This window comes from Melopsittacus undulatus, chromosome 1, assembly GCF_012275295.1.
Source record: "Melopsittacus undulatus isolate bMelUnd1 chromosome 1, bMelUnd1.mat.Z, whole genome shotgun sequence".
NCBI lineage: Eukaryota > Metazoa > Chordata > Aves > Psittaciformes > Psittaculidae > Melopsittacus > Melopsittacus undulatus.
Window position 1 is genome coordinate 103,822,787 of NC_047527.1, and position 18,993 is coordinate 103,841,779.

Consider the following 18,993-nt stretch of genomic DNA (forward strand, 5'->3'; position numbering starts at 1 on the left):
TGCCTGCAGCATGGACTTCGCCCCACCTACACAAAAAAGTCAATTTATTTAGCTGTGAAAGAAAATAGATATGTTGCCATTAATGTAACTGGCTTTCGCCCTCAGAACTATAAACTGGCCAGGAGAGCATTTTCAGATCAACAGTCCAAATGTGTAAAATGTAGAAACAGAATTCCTGTTTCTGGAAGTACATCCGTAAGCATAAGTTATATGAACAGCAAAAGCCAAATCAGGCTGAGATAGTAACCTACAACTGAAGCAGCTGATCCAGACAACACCTCCCTGCTTATCTTAAATCCATCAGTTAAACGTAATAAAGAGAATCCCAGTAATAAGCTACTTTGTGAGATGATCTAAGAAATCTTTCATATAGACATTTGTGGTCTGTATTTATGTATTTTTTCTATAAACAAAACAGAACACAAAGCATTTTGGACAACCATATGCTGCTTTTTAGAGCAGCTGTTACTCTGATTCAGAAAATCTTAAGTCTTGCTTGATTTATTTTCATGCAAATCCATTATTTCCAATTATATGGGATATATTATGACCAAAATACAGATACAAAGATTCTTCTCAGTGAAGGCAGGAACTTTTAAAAATTTTATGCTTCATCATGCGTAAGAGAGATTTTTTTTCCAGAATCATATCACAAGTAGCTGGTCTGCTCTGGTCACGTACCAAGTAACAGCAATCAAAGTCAAGTTCCTCCCACTGTGAAACTAGCAGATTTTGGGGTGAAATCCATCTAATTTCTACTCTGAACCTCACTGAGAGAAGCACACTTACATAAGGGAATTTAACTTTTTTAGACCAATTTAAGCCTGAGCAAAAACCAAAGGAAACATTCTTGTGTGATTCTGTCTAGCATCATGCCACAACCTGTATTCTATATTCACACATAATTGGCCTTCCTCACCAAAAAACAAGTCCCGAAGCTCCTGGCAAATACTCTGTCTGCATCTTTGAAAGTACATCTGCCTGGGAATTCATAGGCTCCCACTGTGATCTCTCCCATCAGCAAAGAATATTAGTTTCACATATGAAAGGGTTGATGGTAGTGTTGAAAGATAGAGGGAGTGTTTTCAAACAAGCAGACTCCTGAATTTTCTATTCCGAGAACTACTGTATCAGAATACCACTCCCAACCTCTTGTCTATCTGACAACAGCACTGGGGTAAGAATAAAATTTAATTAAATTATGTAATACATTATATTTATGTATCAAAATAAAATTTAATAAAAAGAAACAAAGGCTTAGCATGAAACCAGTAAAGATTCAGATTCATGGTCAAGCCTGGCTATTACTATACATGCTCATAAACTGAAAGATCTGCAAAACTGTTGAATCACTAACTACAGGGAACAGATCAGTGCTTGAAATACGTCATCAAAACCTGTCTATTTCAACACGTAATTGAAAGAGACACAGGAAAAAAAAGCTCACCATTTTCTGATTAGCTTTGTCTCAAACGTCATACAAATCACAAGGAAAACACGCAGCTTCACAGATCAGGTCACCCAAGCATTTATGCTAACCTTATAACACTATAAACATTTTACAGCTCAGCAGAGTTAGCCACCCTCATTCGAGGGTCAAGATTAAAATTACTGGCAAAGCAAGGTAGCTCCTTAATTATAAAAGGAAACTGAGGAAACATTTCCTTCCAGTCCTTCAGATTTTGGAATTACTCCTCATCTTAACAAACATTAGCTCTATTCAAATGTTGCATTTTCCCCAGAAGAAATGCTCTTCATTTTCTACCACCCAAAAGCTTGTCCTAAGAAGAGACTAGATCCTTTCTTAGCCATGGTTCAAGCAATACTCTTGCCACCATAATACAAAGCAAGACTTACTCAAAAGCTTCTTTGAAGCTAAATTAAGTGGCTCTCCTCCTGAACTTTAGGAACTTGGGCAAGCATAGGACCCAATCTGTAGCTCACAGTTTCACTTTCCTGTTTTTCTAGCAGCTTTACAAGATGGAAATAAGTCCCCAATGGCCTGTTTCTACTGCTTGAACTTTTACATACGTACTTGCCTAGAAATGTCATGCTTCCCTATTTGACAAGAGTAACATTGCAGTTTTAAAATGCACAATTTTTACCTAAGATGTAATGCAGAATTGTCAAGGACAATGAAAGGAAAAGACATGAAACCAGGACTTCCCCCCCACACACACTTAATTCTACATTCACATATCTTGTAGCTGTCCTAATAAAACTGATTTTGTCCCATTAAGCTTAATACCACACTAGTCTCAGAAAACTAGCTTAAATAGTTCAGCAGTAGGGTTTAACAGGCATCAGGAAATTTTTGCCTGTCCTTTCTGCATGAGTAGTATTGCGCAAAACATCGCCAGATTAACAATACTACACTTCCTGCTTTTCCTCAACTGAGTGCATAGCCTACAGATTTCTTGACTACTGCTTGTCAACAGTTAAAAGACTAACACTCAACAGTGCACCCAGGCCCCAGCACAGACATCTAAAGAACAGAATTTCAAGCATTCTTCCATCCCACTTACACTGCCCATTGCTTGTTTTCACTAGTGCTCAAAGAATAGAAATAGAGAAGAAAACATAACACACAGGACAGACAATGAAACACACTGCAACAAGTAATGTCAGATATACTATGCACACTAATCAATCTACTACTCGCTGCTCCTTTTAAGGAGTAGACAAATTCATCATCCTATTTACACTGCCCCATCTCAAAGTCAGGCTGCAGTTACATACAAAACCTAAGAAACAGTTCTGCTTATTTAACATTTATTTTGTAATCTTAAAAAAAAAGCCTTTTTAAAGGGTTATTTTCGCTGAGTGCATAATGAAAGATAGATTACTGATTCAGCCACTACTTTAATGTTAAAAGACCTTTTATAGCAGCGTATCTCTCTGTAGCATCTTTTTCTTCCGACCACACATTATCTTCAGCATTGATCTAAGCTTTTAAGTCTATCGATTAGGATTGCTATACTATGTCTTATTCCCCTCTGCTCTAAGAACACGAACGTTCAAACAACTGAAACTGTTTTCCATCAAAGGCAGTGTATACGGGAGAAAGAGATTACAGGTGCGGGCAGTTATGGCCCAAACCCTCTGTCAGCTGCTATAGACCTGTGCTGGACGCTTCCAGGAGGTTCCTCCACGCAGCTCAGCCCGCACTGGGTTGTACCAGCGGCGCTGCGCAAGAGCAGCATCGTCCCGTGCTGAGGACACCGGTTGTCAACGCGGCTCCCCGGTCCCGGGAGTGCGCCCAGCCCCGCAGCTGGCTCCGCTATGCGCCGCTGCGGACATGAAACGCCTCTACGGAGGCAAAAATGGCCAGAAATGGGCAACAGGTCAACCCAGCTTCCCCCTGGCTCTAAATCCTGCCTAGGGCGCGTCTAGAGGGAGTTCGACCACGGCTCCCCTGAGGCAGCGGGACCAAAGCGCTCCCGGTCCGCCCCTCCTCCGTTACCGGGCCCAGGAGCAGACAGCCCCCCGTGCCTCGTCCGCCGGGAGCGGTATGGGGGTAGGCTGACCCCTCTGGAGGGGGAGCTGCCAGCACACCGACAGTCGTCAAGGGACCCGGGACCCTTCTCCCCTGCCCGGTTCTCCGAGGCCGCACCATGGGAAGGCCAGGCCGGGCGGGCGAAACTTCCTATTAAGGGCCCCGCGCCCGCAGCCCCGGGCCCGCAGCGCTCTGCGGCGCCGCCATGGCGGGGCCCGCCCGCCCGCCGCGGCTGCGCGCTCCCGGCGGCGGGAAGCGGCCCTCCCCTCCCTCTCCTCCCCGCCGCCGCTGCTGCACCTGCTGCCGCGAGGGAGGGCGATGCGGCGGGGCCGGGCAGCGGGGCGCTGCGCAGCCCGGGACGGGACGGCGAGCACCGCCGCCCTAACGGCCCACCACCCCACACACCCCGCCTCCCCCCCGCTCCTCACGCCGCGCCCCACGCTCACCCACGCTCCGGTAGCCCAGGATCGCGATCTTGCGGGACTTGGACGGCGGCATCTTCTCCCCGCCCAGCCCCGAACCACATCAAGGGCGGCGGCTGCGGCGGCGGCGGCGGTGTCGGTGTCGGCGGGCAGCTGACGGGGAGCGGGGCGCGCCGCCAGCGACATGCGGCGGGGGGCGGAGGGGGAGGGGCGGCAGAGCGGCGGCCCGACCGCACGGGACCCGCGGCGCCTGGCAGCAGCGGCGGCGCCCGCCCCACGTGACCGCCGGGCTCGCCAGCCCCTCACGTACCTGTGCGTCACGCGTCACAGGCCGGAGCGGCGACCTCGCCGCCGCCGAGAGCCGGCGCCAGGCGCCGCCGAGGGAAAAACTCCCTGCGTCATGCCTTCCTCCGGCCCGCCCCCCGGGCACGCCGATTGGCTGGCGTGGCGGCAGAGCGGGCGGTGATTGGCGGAGGGCAGCCAGCCGGCTGTTAACAGACGGCGTTCAAAGCGGAGGGCGAGCGGGGGAATTGAAGGTTGGGCGGGAGGGGTGTCTGGAAGCTGCGCATGCGCGCTCCCGCCGCAGGGGTGGCTGGTGTGACCCACGCGGCGAGCTCCAACGGCCGCCGAGCCTCTGAGGGGGAGAGCGTTACCGTCGCCCGCCATCCCCGACGCTGCTGCTCGGGCCCGGGAGTCGGCTGCACGGCCACACACGGAGAACCCGAACCGCTGTCCCTTCATGGCCCAGAGCGCTACGGCCGTTGGTAGCTGCCGGCTTCCCGGTCAGGGCAGCAGACAGCCGGCCGCGCTGACAGTCCGTAGATCCGGAGGCTTCAAGGACACCGGCGCCGGGCCGCCCGTTCCTAAGAGGGTCTCTCCGTCGGGATGTGGCGCTTGTTTAAAATCATGTCGGTGATTCTTCGGAGCGTTCCTTTTAGGGCGTTCTGAGAAGGTTCCCAAGCACACAGATACACGTCTGTGGAAGCGCCGGTTTTGAGCATCTGTAAAGTGTTGGCAGTTGCATGTAAGGTGAAGGGAGCTTCTGCGTGTGGAAAAATATGGTTAACTGAGATCCAAGCGGTGGTGAGTCTTCCACCTGGACAAAAGTGAGTGCTGCAGGTAATAATAGTGACTTAAACACTTAATGGATGCAGAAGTTCAGGAAGAAAGTGAAGAAAATCAGTAAACATGCCTTTCTTCCCTCTTCTGCTACTTATTTTGAATACACTTTTGGTGATGCCCATTTCACGTTTTCTTGAAAAGTGAACATTACTTAGGAATACATTGGGGGTTTACATGCATCTTGTTCTTTTTTGGGCTACACTGGTACCTAACATGAAAATATGCCAGGGTACAACTCACTGATACAAATAAACCAACCTAACAGCTTGTTAAGGGAGATGGGTTGCCACATACTCCCTCATTCTCATCCATTTATCTAACTGGGTAAGAGGACAGGGAACTAAAGCCAAATAATGAGTTATTTATACACAAAAGCACTAGGCTTCTGAAGAAGCAAATAGCTTTAAGGATATACCTGGGTTTTGGGGAATACTCTGATTGTACATGCCATAGGATGGTTTGTGCTCTAAGGGACATTAAAGATCACCCTTTCCAACCCCCCTGCCACAGGTAGGGGCACCTGCTAGACCAGGTTGCTCCAAGCCCCATCCAACCTCGCCTTGAACACTGCCAGGCATGGGGCAGCCACAGCTTCTCTGGGCACCCTGTGCCAGGGCCTCACCACCTTCGCAGTAAGGAACTTCTTCCTAATGTCTAACCTAAATCTCCCCCCTGTCAGTTAAAAACTGACCTACCCTTTGGCCTATCACTACCTGCCCTTGTAAAAAACTCCCTCTCCAGCTTTCTTATCAGCCCCTTTAGGCACTGGAAGCTGCTCTAAGGTCTCCCCGGCATCTTTTCTCCAGGCTGAACAAGCCCAGCTTCCTCAGCCTGTTTCTGTAGGAGGTGCTCCAGGCCTTGGCACATCTTTTTGGCCTCTTCTGGACTCACTCCATGATCTGGGTTATAGGATCATCGTTATAGTCATCTTCCAGATTATAAGATCATAAAACCAAGTACTGGTAACCTGTGAATTAGCATGTATGATGTCCTTGAGTGGATAGGTACATGACAAATAAATAGTTATGTCATGAGAAAACGGGGTTTATGTACTTTGTCAGTGATGGCTGTGGTCAGTACCACTATGCATGCTCCTTCTCCATGTTCAGCCTCTCTATAACACTCACTGCAGTACAGATTCCCACTTCACCAGAGCTCTAGAGCATCACGCTGCAGGGATTGGCGCAATGCTGCCACACAGACGAAGGGGGTGGGCCTGCAGGAAGACAGTAGCATATGGAAATCCTACCTTTGTGAGCAGTCGTACTGTTCAAAGCTCTCCAAGCAGTGCAGAGGGACAGTCCTGCCCAGCATAGATCACTGTATGCCTTGTCTTGCTTGTTTTAAAAGACATAAATTGTTTTGAGACACGAGGATTGCAGGACCCTCTCTAGGGTAGATCTGGAGCAGTGCTGTCATCTTTGCACTTACAAAATTTAGGATGAGTCAAATTCACTGAAACGGAGGTCTGAAAGAACTGAGATAAGAGTTACCTTCAAGGGACACAAATGGATTTGGAAACATGGGTGAAGTTTGTGGTAATCATGCTTCCAACTTCCATTTCCTTATAGTTTTCATTCCTTGCACATTGTACTTGGGCACTGTGCTTTTCATGCTGCAGAAAATACATTCAATACCCTTCCACATGCTCAGAGTGGTGAGCATCAGTATTCTTTAATTCGTGAGAGTTTCTAGGTTTGCTGTCTCTTTGATGGCCCACTTCACTTGATTAGGTCTTTTCCCTTACCCCGCTCACCTTTTGGACCTTTTCTATTTGTCTTGTTCCCATTATTATGCACTTGTTCACTCTACTCACTTAAAAGAGCTCACTGCTGCAGGGTTTCTGCTCCCCCCCCCCCCTTCAGCTGCTTTATTTACTGCCTCTACTTGCAATGGAGTTGGCCCACCTTAGGATACGCTCCACACTCGCTCAGCCTGTGTAGTGGCAGGAACACAGAGCTCACCCTTCTTGGGCATGGGTGGGTTTTAAAGTTGTAGAAAATACAACTTTCCTTCATTCTGTTGGTTCTTTGGAAGGAGTTAGGTAATAATTCTTATTCCATCATGATCATGTAAATTCTTTGTTCTATCTTGACCAGGACACTTGAAATACAGGCAACTACAGAGCTTTCAGGGAACTTTGTAATTTCTCTATGCTCTAGGACTTGGTAATACCGCTGACTGGGACACTGCTACTCGAGCAGTACTAGGTTAAGCAGAGATGCAAGAATCTGGATGGCAGTAAGGCTGTCATTGCATTTCTCCTGCCCCTATGAAGCATGAACACTTCCTGAAGTGCTCTGGAGCAGAGGAGAAACACAAGTTTAGCTGTGACCGTTCAATCAGTGCATTTTGCACTCTTTGAATTCCTATTGTTTGTATGTTTAGGGCTGACCAGCTTCACATACTCACTCTCCCTCTAAGTGTGATGGTCAGGTTGTGGTTTCACAGTGCAGCATGTGGTAGCAGCAGCAGCTTTAGGGATGAGGGCTTTGCCTGTGCACTCCCTGGCCCTAGTCCAGCTTCTTCATTTCTAGTGTTTGCAAGTTGTGCTGTGAACTACAGTGGAACTTAGAAAACTCTGGGACAAGTGATGTACACCATGCACCAGCCCTATTCCAGGCCTGCTTTGCATCTTGCTTCAGCAGATATTCCTTCAGCTCAAATGTGGCTTTTGGCTCAGTTCAGATAATAAATCACATTAATTTATTGTAAATGAGTTAACAAGAAACAAGTGCAATGAGTGCAACATATCAGGTATGGTCTAAGTTTTGAAAGAAAGAATATCAAGAGGGAGAAGTTCAAACACCAATAGAGTATGTGTCTGCAGTGAGATCAGGAACAGAGGTTGAGGGAGGCTGCAAAAACAGAACAGCTCTGTCTTTTGTTACCTCCATGTGCTTTTCTGGTACAGAGAAAAAAACATGATGAATTTCATGCAGTAAATGTAACTCAACAGTCAAGTATTTTTATGATAATACAGTACATGCAAACCCACAAACACGCTGCTACTCAGATTCCAAATGCAGAACAGCTCTGACTTGTACATTGAATTCCTGTAACAGCAATTACTGGCATAATTACCTGCTCTGTCCCTTGGCAAATCAGGACCTTCCCGAGAAGTTTTTTTGAAGTGTGTCCAGTGTTTGCATTGGGCATGCTTCCACACGCACAGCACAGGCTCTGCTGCCCACAGAGGTTACAAAGTACATTCAGTTCCATCTTATACTTGTGCCTGCTACCTCCTGCATTTTCACAGGGCCGTGTTTTCCAATATTCAAACAGAAACACTGGCAAAATAATAGAAAAAGCAAATTACGGAATTAACTCAGTTCACAGGAGCTGTTGGCATCACAGGTGCTGGTAGACAGCTAGCAGGCATGCACTCTGTAACTACTTTTTTTTCTTTTTTCCTAAAGGAATGAGGGTGCTGTACGAGTATAGGTCACCTCCTGTTCCCATCCACCTCAGTGGGAACAGGCCTGACTGCAGTCATCAGAATACAAATGGAGACCAAGAAAGTGACTTTCAAAACCACATTTAAATTAAGACCTGAAGTTAAGACTGAAGAGCAGTGTCTGCAGAACATTCTTTTTGCATAAATGCATTATGTGGGTGCAAGGGTAGTATTAAATTATTCAGAATGACATTTTCCTCTGGAAATTACCCCTAATAAGTGTTCGATATGGGTGAAAGTTCATAAAAACTTTTGAAGTAAACTGGTTACTTAAACTGGCTGGAGAGCTCAGCATGAACATTTAAAGAGACTCCTGTGTGACAGGATTAAGCACGCATGGTTTCACTTCTGGTTGGACTAAAACTGAAAGACTCCAACTTACCCTGTGCTCTCTTGAAAAACAGCAAGGAATGCTATCAAAGCACTCCTTGCAGTGTCAGGCAGATTCCTCCTGTCTGCTGTGAGGACAAGAGCTCATGCCTTGGAAAGCAAGGCTAGTTCTTTCTGCATTACCTGAACATTTCCAGCAGAGTAATATTCCTTAGTAAAAGGAGATGGACAGGCCTCGGATATGCAACAATTGCAGCTCAGTCCCTAGTAAACAGCAAATACCAAAGATCTCAGACTTTTTAATTACATGGATTTCAAGGAAAACATTTTTATCAGTCAAATGATCAATGCCAGTAAAAGGTGATTTTTTTTCCTATCTTGTTTCTCTTGGATACAGAAAAATATTGAGGACTGAAGTTTACTAAGACACATTTTTCTTGTACCTAAACAGCTAAAAATACCCGAAGTGGGTACAACCCAACAACCTGCTCCCTTCCAAGATGCCTTTTAGAATTATTTTTCACAGACCTCTCTTGCTGGGCAAGCAAATGCACAGGGAAGCACAGGAATCACTTGCATGCTTTACAGTCCTGCAAGCATTTCTGGAGCATCGCAATCTCCAGCCAGAAGATCCTCTGCATTACTGTACAGGCTCTGAGCAGTCACTGGAAGCTTTTTGCCATCTCAACATGCAGCACAATCCTGTCTGGGGAAAGAGAGCACCTGGAACCACTGCTGTGGTCTCAGGTCTGTCCAGAGGAAAGAAAGTACCAGAGTTGGAGTTCAGTGACATTATTCTTTCCCCATGGCTGAGGCCTCTCATGAGCCATGTGAGGAGCCCTAAACCTATAAAGAAAGCTTTACTTGCATTGTCACTTTGACCTGGTACCTCTGGCTGTGCTGCTGTGTCACCTTGCTTTTCTCTACCCTCACTTATTCCTGTCCCTCTCTTATGCTGGACCAAGTATTTTTCTAGCTCTGTAGTAGATGATCTGTATGAAAACCAACGTGATTTCTTAGTTTTGCCTACTGCATCAGCATTGGTACTTAACTTGCGCCAGGACAAGCAGAATGCTCTTCTAGCAGCACTGCTGTTTATCTGTGTTGCAGCATTGCACTGTGATTCTACTTCCCACAAATTCAAAGTAATTCCAGAAAGTAAGGGTGGAAATGCTCTAAATACATTCTGTATCACTGAGGAGGCTGGGATATCCCATAATCGGGGTAGTCCTGCATCCAGAGGACATCCATGGCTCTTGTAACATGTTAAAATAGGAGGTTTGTATATGGTTGTTCATAAACTGCCAACTCATTCTGGCTTGCTGTATGCTCATTTATGCAGACAGACCCAAAGCTGTCTGTGTGGAACAGGGCCAAAAGACTTTCTGCTAGAAAACAAAGAATAGAAAAAAGTACTTAGTGGTTTAACCCTTCTCTTCAAAAAGTACCTTGAATATAGGGCTGGAGAATATGCTCATGCAGACTAGTGATGGGTGGAGAGATTTCATGATGCATATAGGTAGTCTTCCATAGGGGTGCTGGAGCAATACCTGCACCTTCACAAAGCTGCAGGTCTGGTGGCACTGCTGACCACATCCCTTGCAGACGAGATTCTCCTCTACCACAAATTATCCCCCACACCACATGAAGAACAAAAGTAGCTATTTTTAGGTTCTGTCACTCCATCTCCCCAAAGATAATGAGAGCTGTACTGATGTCATCTCTGATGGCAGCAATCAACACCAGACCTGAAGGTCACTGCTGTTAGGCCAACCCAGCTATTTCAATTCAACACCATCTGAAATTGCAGGGAACAGTGTCAGTATTTACCTGGTCAGAAGAGGTGCTGGAAGAGACACGAGTGTTTTTTCCACAGAATAAGAGAGAAGGAGATAAAGTCTGATAACAGTTTCCATTATGTACTACAGGAATGTTTTCATACATTAAAGATGCAAGTAAGAATTAAATTTTCTACACATTTAGTTCAAAATTTAAATTCTCATAGAAAGTTTAAAAGTTCTGAAGAAAGGGTTTTTCATGACTCTGAAAACCCTTACATTTCATAAGCAAACAAAAAACTATTAACCTCAGACTCAAGGCTTATAAATGGAAAGAGAACAGATTGATTTACTGTGCTGTTCCAGTACAGTATCTAAGCTGGAAATACAGTAAAAGGCTGTACCACCTGCATTACTCCATTAGCACAAGCCACATTTAAAGTTGAAGGAAAGTAAGAATGCCTCTATCCCTAGTTTGCACAAATCAAAATGCCCGTACATCTATTCATACATGCAAAAAAAAAAAACTGGGCAAGAACTGCTAAAACCAAACTGGTGTTGTAGGGTTTAATTTCTTCCATCTACAAGGATCTACAGTTATAAAAGTCTCATCTTCAAACTTTACAGTACATTTATACAAGCAAATACCCCACAGCTTTCCTCGCTCCTCTGCATCTGTACAAGTAATATACAATACAAAGTTTGAGTACAAGCATTGTTTTACACTTTAATACAGCTGAAAATCTTGTTCTGTGGCACCTTATTTCCTCCACAGTGCCTGCATGTTACAGTACAGAGCACTTTGGATCCATGCTTCGGAGATCTCGAGCTCAAGTAATATGGACTGATCAACAGGCCACAGCTTCCGCAACTCCAAGGTTTTAAATAATGAGAAGATGTACTGCTTGTTTGTATAACAATCAACAGTTTATTAATGGATATGGTGAAATTTTAGCTATCCACCAAAAGATGTGTAAAAAATTGTCATGAAAGTAAAAATAAATAAAGCCGTTTTTAAAATCAGTCTTGTTTTACATCTTGGTTCAGAATGCAACATTTAACACAAAACTGTCATTGAAGTTTGAAAGAAGTCTACCGATATTCAAATTACAGCTTTTATGACAAACCTAATGAGAACTGAAACTGATTTGGTTTTAGGTTTAAAGACTTTCACATTCAAATACAGTGTCTCATTTAGCACAATACTTCCTTTGACAGTGATGGGCAACAGTGATGACATATTGCTGTATTTTGACATAAGGCACTATGATATGAATATGCCATACACTTGCCTTATGTCACATATATCCATTGCTGACCAGTGACTTCTGTCAAATACAAAACGAAAAAGTTTCAGAATACAGTGCATTTTAATGAAGGACATCATGTGAAGTCTTCCAGCAAATGTTTTGAAGACATTTTGAAATACAAGCCTACATTTTAACATAAGCTTTTGTCATGCTGCTTTTTTTGCGACATCACTGGGGGGAATAGACTCATCATCCATCACTAAGTCCCAATACACATTCTCAACCATCCTGCTCTGTTCTATTGCAGTCACTGTTCTTGAGACAAACTTGACCCAGAAACTTTGTTCAATTTCTCCTACAAACGTGTGTACATTCACCACAGTCATTCACTTTCAGGCTCCTTTTGTTTGGCACCTGTTAACAGAAAAGGAAAGCACATGTAATTTCCTTATGCACATAGCACTTGGCTTCCAGAAAAGCACTGCTTGTTCTGAATGCTGGAGCTTTGCCTAACCACACAACCAGAGCCTTTGGATTGCATACCATTTATAAAGAAGATACTGCAGGATTGCTAAATGCTAATGTAAAGCACAGTAAGGAAGACATCAAGACCATTATTGCATCTAACTTCACTGACAAGTCTAAGTAACTTCTGGCAAGTTACTAACAGTGGCTTGCAGGATTCTCCCCCATACAAAATTGTATTCTAAAAACCTTCAGCCAAAAAGCCACAGCCCAGACCTGTCCATCAGCTTAGAAGCCAAGCTTAATCTTCATAATAGCCTCAAAAAATCAAGTCCTGCTTGAGAACAAGCTATGTAAGAATTCAGTTTAGCTGCACTGTGTTGATGGACCTATTTTTCCTGGCTCAGAGGCAGATTCTGCTTACAGTAGGAATCTGAGAGACCTGTTCAGCAGGACTGCACAGCACCTTGCTTCTTCCCCAAGTACTCAAAGCAGCCACATGCTGGGCAATGAGTGAACCATACTGTGAGTTTGGCTTGAGCATCCAGCTCTAGAGAGCAAGGACCTCTTGCCAGCAACCTGGAGTTACTACTTGTATAATCAAACACTGAAACACTTGTTAAATACATCCAGTTTTTACATCATAACTGATACTCCCCCCAACCCAACCCCTCCAGACTTTACAAACTAGATCTACCCCACAGACATCCTCACCCTTACTTCATGAGACAAATTCCAACCTAAATTGCCCATGGAACTGCAATCAGCTCTTCTGGAACTGCCCAGCTCTTCCTAAAGATGCCTTCCCTCACTTTAGCTTTTCCAGTGGCATAATCCTGCCTTCTATTGCTCTAACCCCTGCACTCAGTACTAAACTCATCTGTGAGCCAGTTTAGCGTGCCAAACAGACAAAAGCCTGCAGTTTTTGCTGGCTCAACTGCCTGCAAGATCAATGATTTAAAGCAGCTCACAGAGGGATCTCCCGAGTGTGGGTGCTGGCAGGCACTAAATGCCCAGAGTATGGGAGCAGGAACTACCCATTTTACTAACAGAACACTGTTATATTGGCTCATGGAGTTACAACTTAAGTGTCCATGTAATTCCAGTATAACAAACCTCTTGGTTTGTCAGTGTCCAGATTTATCTTTTCTGCCTAAACTCTGCTCCATTGACAGTAATGTTCTACTCTCCTTGGATCCTTCTACCCTCTAGTCATGAGGCAAACTACCTCCTCTGCCTGGAGAGGCACAGTCTGCCCATCTTTACACCTCCCTTAGGAGGAACATACACCCCTCCATTATCTTTGTAGGCAATGAGCCCATTTGACCCAGGCCTTTTGGCTGATTTCTCAATCTGATCCATACTTTTCACAGAAAGCTGGGTTTCCTGCTCTTCCAGGTCATTAAAAGGAACCAGATGCACTGACATAATACATCTGGCAGTATCACTGATCACTTTCAGGGTAGGAATTTTACTGTTTCAAAAAACTGCATTAATTTTCTTAAATCTACAGAGGAGAAACACTTTTACACTATCATGTTATCTATCAGTGCAAGTAAGAGGTCCCAGTTAAGATCATATTTAGAGTTTTTTTGAAGTACGTATCCAGTTCCAATCAGTTTTGAGTTTGGGTTTCTTTTGAGGCAAAACTGTAATCCTGAAGACATAATTTTTGTCTTCCTCACAAAGCCAAAAGAGGGCTTTGCTTTAGTTATTGTGACACTGAAGACATTTATACGGTCTCAGTTAAGTTACAATTAGGAACGTTAAGCAGGTTAGTAACTTGGGCAAAACTTGAAAGAAAAAAAAAAATCCAAATCCAATCCCAAACCAACCCTCCTCAACCAACCGACATAAAAGTAGCAGAAATAAACCCACTATTGGACTTCCTTGTTAAAATGAACCAGATCATGGTTAGTAATACACTAGAGATTTCTATTGGCATAATTCTAGTGGCCTGAGGTGCCCTTTCTGATACAGATGTGCCAACCAAATCCCACAGCATAGCTGGACAACTGCAGGGCTCCAAGGAGGTGGGCTTGCAGAGCTAGTGGAAAGCACAGCCCTGTCCACACTAGAAGCACTTGGCCAGAGTACTGAAACTCAGGAAGATGGAGAAGGCAACCTGTTGTCTATTCAACTTCATCCTGTTTTTTCTGTTAAAACGTTAAGACCTTTTTCCTAAAAGGATACATGAACAGTAATGACATTCATGAAGCTTCTCTGCATGCATTTCTCAGGGAACAAAAGACTGACAATATTTTATCAGCTTTTTTCTGAAGAGAAATAAATACTGTATTTAAAAGCTATGACTAACCAGACAAAGTTGAAAATCAAAAGCTTCTTATTGTCAAATGCATTAAAACCAGCAGGGTGCACAAACTACCAAATGATTTATGGCAAAGGTCAGAAGGCAATGTTCATACCTGCAGGTGTGAGTACCAAAGCTTGTAGAATGTCAGAAAGGGAGATGATACCCACAATGCTATCTGCTTCATTCACTACCACCAAACGATGAACCTGCCAGCAGGGAAAATACTTTGAGAGATTTGCCTTACTTAAAGTAACAGCTGAAGCAAAGAAAAACAACAGTAAATCTTAACACAGTATGAAGACAAGTAGAAAAGAAACAAATGGTTCAAAAATGTTAGGAATACCAATCTCACCCAGCAATACAAACAAGCCTGCCCTACATAAATGAAAATGACTGCATGTTTAGAAAACACACAGCTATCTGACACAGCAACAAAATCAGATTTGAAGTGACAGGTAAGCCAACATCTAGGTCTTTAAAGTATTTCTGCTCTCAAAAATTGTCACTCACAGCAAACGCTTTTCCCCAACTTAGAGACTCTGCCCAACTCTACCTGTGATCTCAAAAAGATACAGGAATAAAATTAAGGCTTCCTTCTGAAAAATACTTTCTCAAAGTGGCACAGCACTAAGATTTGTTGTAGCTTGACATGTCTAAGTTGGTTTTAGCTTAATTTTTTCTGTAGGGCTATGAGACAGAAAGTGTTTAAGACAAAAAAAATGATTCAGCTTATCTGTGCAAGTTCACTGGAGAGTTAAACATAAGGACGCAACTGGGAAGATTTATCAAAACTAAGTCTGTATTTTCACATAATGATCTTATTCTTACAAACCTATTTCGTGAAACATTTTATACTAGAAAACTTTTGTCCTAGCTGTAGGGAAAGTGGGTGAATATTCCTATATCCTGAGTGAGACTCATTGACCAAAGCAGGCTACAACAGTGAAAGACAACTGCAGAACCAGGAAAGTGTCTTAACATTATGCCTGGCATTAGAACCTGGTGCAAGTGGGCAGCTGTATAACCTAAACATCACAGCTGAACCAGCTCATAAGTGAGGGATCCTAAAAAGGGTGTTTGTCCAAAGCTGAGAGCCTACTATATATTTACTTTTTTACCTAAGTGAATTCTGTCTTCACAATTAAGTTCAAATAGTCAGCTATAAGGGTAAAAAGAACCTCTCATCTTCTCACAGAGGCAACAGCAAGAAAGATACAGTCTTGATTTAATAGGTATGTTAATTTGTGGTTGAGGTCAATCACTTTGCTGCTAATCAGATACAAGAAAAGAGAACCTCTGAATAATTTGCACAGTCATACCCACCTGACACTGGAAGAAAAGAGGTGGGAACAGAGAGCAAAATACTGCTGCATTTTCTTTTTGATGAAAAAAGAAATGGTAACTTTTTAGACATGGTTATTAGGTTTTGCATATGCACATATTTAATAACTTAATTCTTCTGTCAGTATAATGAATTAAAGAAAAATGGACAGTGTACTTGTTTCATTTCCAGTAAGATCAAGCACTTGTCTGACAGCTAAATATAGCTTGTAGTTTTGACTGACTCATTTTTACATATAATCTTGCTATGTTTAGACTGAACCAAAGGGTAGGAGTTGTTCTTAAAACCAAATGTCTACCACCTCTTAACATAGCAACAAAATTACCTAAAATTATTCCATTTCAGGCAGAAGCTCAAGCAAATGCAGAAAGTTACAAGCAGAAATTGCTTAATGGAGATTTTTCTAAGGGGTTATTAACAAAGTGGAAGTTTTACTTGTATCAAGTACATGAATGGTTACAGCCCGGAAGCTGGGAAAAAAACCCTTGTAATTGAAAAAGCTGAAGTATTTAAATGGAGGTGATCCCTTCAAAGACAACCGAAGCTGGTAATACTGATTTTCTTCTGTAGAGAGATGTATCAGGGGAGGAAGACTTACATACTCCTTCACCTCTGTTTATAAGATCCCAGTACTAACAAACAAGATAAACAGTACCAAAAGCATAGAAAACACACACTGATAAATCATTTATGAGACCAGTTAGTGAAGGCTTCTTCACAAGAATTTATTTTCTGGTCTTGTTTCACTCCTGAGAGCGTTGCAGGATTCCATGTGCATTAACTAGTTATACCCATTAAATTTCCTGACCCATAGACCAATCAATCCAGCTACAGGAATTGTCTGCAAAACTCATGGCAGGCTTGGAAGAAACACAGTTCTTTCAAGAAACCTTTGCATTCAGTTATGTCAAAACTGAAATGCAAATAACTGAGTATTATTACAGATGTACTGTACAATACTTTGCACATCCCTGTAAGCACCTATAATTTAAGTCTATAAAGCAAACTGATACCCAAAACATGTAGTTATGCAAAAATACTTTCAAGAAGTAACAAAAACAATTTAGAAAGGATAGAGTTGTATTACTTAGTTTTGCAATACAACTTTTAACTTGCAGTGAAGGGAAAAACAAAAAGCCAACTCACCTCAGCTTTCACTATTCTATCCACAATGGTCTCCAGTGTTTCCAGCATACTACACTTTACAACACCTTCAAAATACTGAGAACGGTGCTGTAGGGCTTGCGTCACCGTGATATCTAGGTTATTATACGTTTTTTCAGCAGCAAGATTCTGGAAATGCAAAACAACAAGGCACATAACACATCTCAGTAATAAAGTACTCACCAGAGTAAATATTTTGGCATTAAGTAGATACACATTTCTGGTGCAAATTGAGTCTGTTCCAAGTCACATATTAAACAAAGCAATTGCTCTTCAGCTTCTTTTTCTGAGAACAGTCAAGCATGCAATTATGTTAATCCAGTCTGTCATACAGCATTTAACTGATAAAACTGGTGATATGCATTAGGCCAGTGAAAACCTCTTTACTTCGCTGTCTCATATTTGGTTTGATATCACTCATCCCGTTTTTGCCATGAGTAGAAAACGTAAAGATGAAGTTGTACAGATTTTAGAATATACAGTATATATTTTAAGAATATACTTTTTTTTTGTTGTTTTTCCATAGGATAGGGGAGAACACCAACTACACTGAACACCACCCATGAAGTAGATCTCAGTAAAGAACTAAGCAGGAAGACAATTGAAGGTTTTCATCACCTCTCATTTGCGGCCTCAAACGCCCTCCCCTGGACTAAACTGGCACTGCCATTTAAGAACTGCACATTTCAGTAAGTACTATAACAATCATATGAATGAAAACCCATTACCACCACTAAAAGTAATAAAATTAGAAAATTTTGAAAGCTGACATGGTCAACTTTCATTTTAAGAACAGGACCATGCTTGTAACAAGAGGACTTTGTCCAGACCAGCAAGACCACTGGAGTATTTTGATAGTGTTGGTGCCTCCTGGCCTACTGATTTTGCATACACAAGCACTGAAGGAAGAACACAGACAGACCTTTGAAAAGAAAACACTGGACAAATCAATGAAATTAATTTTTGGCTAAAATATACTGTGATTGGTCGGGTTTTTGGATTGAATTACTCTGAACGTAACAAGATCAGATGATCATGAAGATACAAGAATGTTTAGTTAACTCATTTAACTAATTCCTAATGAAGACAGTAGGAGAACATAAAAAGCCTCCGCAAACTGAGATCACCCTATACACAATGAACACTAACCTAAAGCTATTTTTATACCATCACACCATTCCCAGGTTTCTCCCATGAAGAACATGAAAATGAATTCAGAAGTCTTAAATTCTCTATCAAGTTAGCCAGCTGTATATACAGGCACGGCTTAAACCCCTGATGTAACTAAACATATTAGCCACATGGCTTAAAGATAAAAATCATCAGCTGAATCTTGCAAATTCTATATTTATTGGAAGATCAGCTTATACATTTCACACATTTCCCCCTCCTGCACATCTCCTACACATTTCTCCCCAGCCTGCAGATCAGGCTGAAGCAGACAGATGATAAAATTAGAAGCCTTAGAGATTATTATCTTCTAAGAATAGAATCTTTTCCCTCCCAGGTAATAAGCAGACTAGTCTATGTGAGGAAGATCTTGAATAATCAGTAGATGCCTTAACTCTTTCCCACATTACTAGTTGGGAGCAAACAATTATATCCTGAAGCCTTTGCAATTTTGTTTCCCTGCCCAGATCCCAATATATAAATGCTTCCAAAGAAATGATCAAGCCTCTTTAAAAATCCTACAACTTCTGTTGCCTGACACTTAAAGTGAGAAAAGAAGTGAAAAACATAACGAACACTCTTCTTTTTGGTGCTTTTCTGAAAAGGAATGGGAAATAGAGGAGAATTGTCTTGCCTCAAAGTAACACAGCTATAAAATAAGTGGAAACACTGAACCCACCAAC

General features: G+C 42.9%; 2 protein-coding genes across 5 annotated transcripts in view; both read right to left on the reverse strand.

The window, feature by feature from the left end:
- The window catches only part of RHEB (Ras homolog, mTORC1 binding), a 41,668-nt gene extending 37,376 nt beyond the window's left edge, over positions 1-4,292 (reverse strand). The window contains exon 1 of the mRNA XM_034063439.1: positions 3,943-4,292. Coding sequence (XP_033919330.1) covers positions 3,943-3,994 — 52 coding nt within the window. The 5' untranslated portion in view covers positions 3,995-4,292. The remainder of the gene's footprint in view (positions 1-3,942) is intronic.
- Positions 4,293-11,161: 6,869 nt separating this feature from the next.
- PRKAG2 (protein kinase AMP-activated non-catalytic subunit gamma 2) overlaps positions 11,162-18,993 on the reverse strand; it is a 216,614-nt gene continuing 208,782 nt past the window's right edge. For all 4 annotated transcript variants that reach the window (XM_034064345.1, XM_034064320.1, XM_034064383.1 and 1 more), the window contains 3 exons: positions 17,123-17,269; positions 14,747-14,840; positions 11,162-12,269 (listed from right to left, as the gene is read on the reverse strand). In XM_034064345.1, the coding sequence (XP_033920236.1) occupies positions 12,238-12,269; positions 14,747-14,840; positions 17,123-17,269 (273 nt within the window). In that variant the 3' untranslated portion in view covers positions 11,162-12,237. The remainder of the gene's footprint in view (positions 12,270-14,746; positions 14,841-17,122; positions 17,270-18,993) is intronic.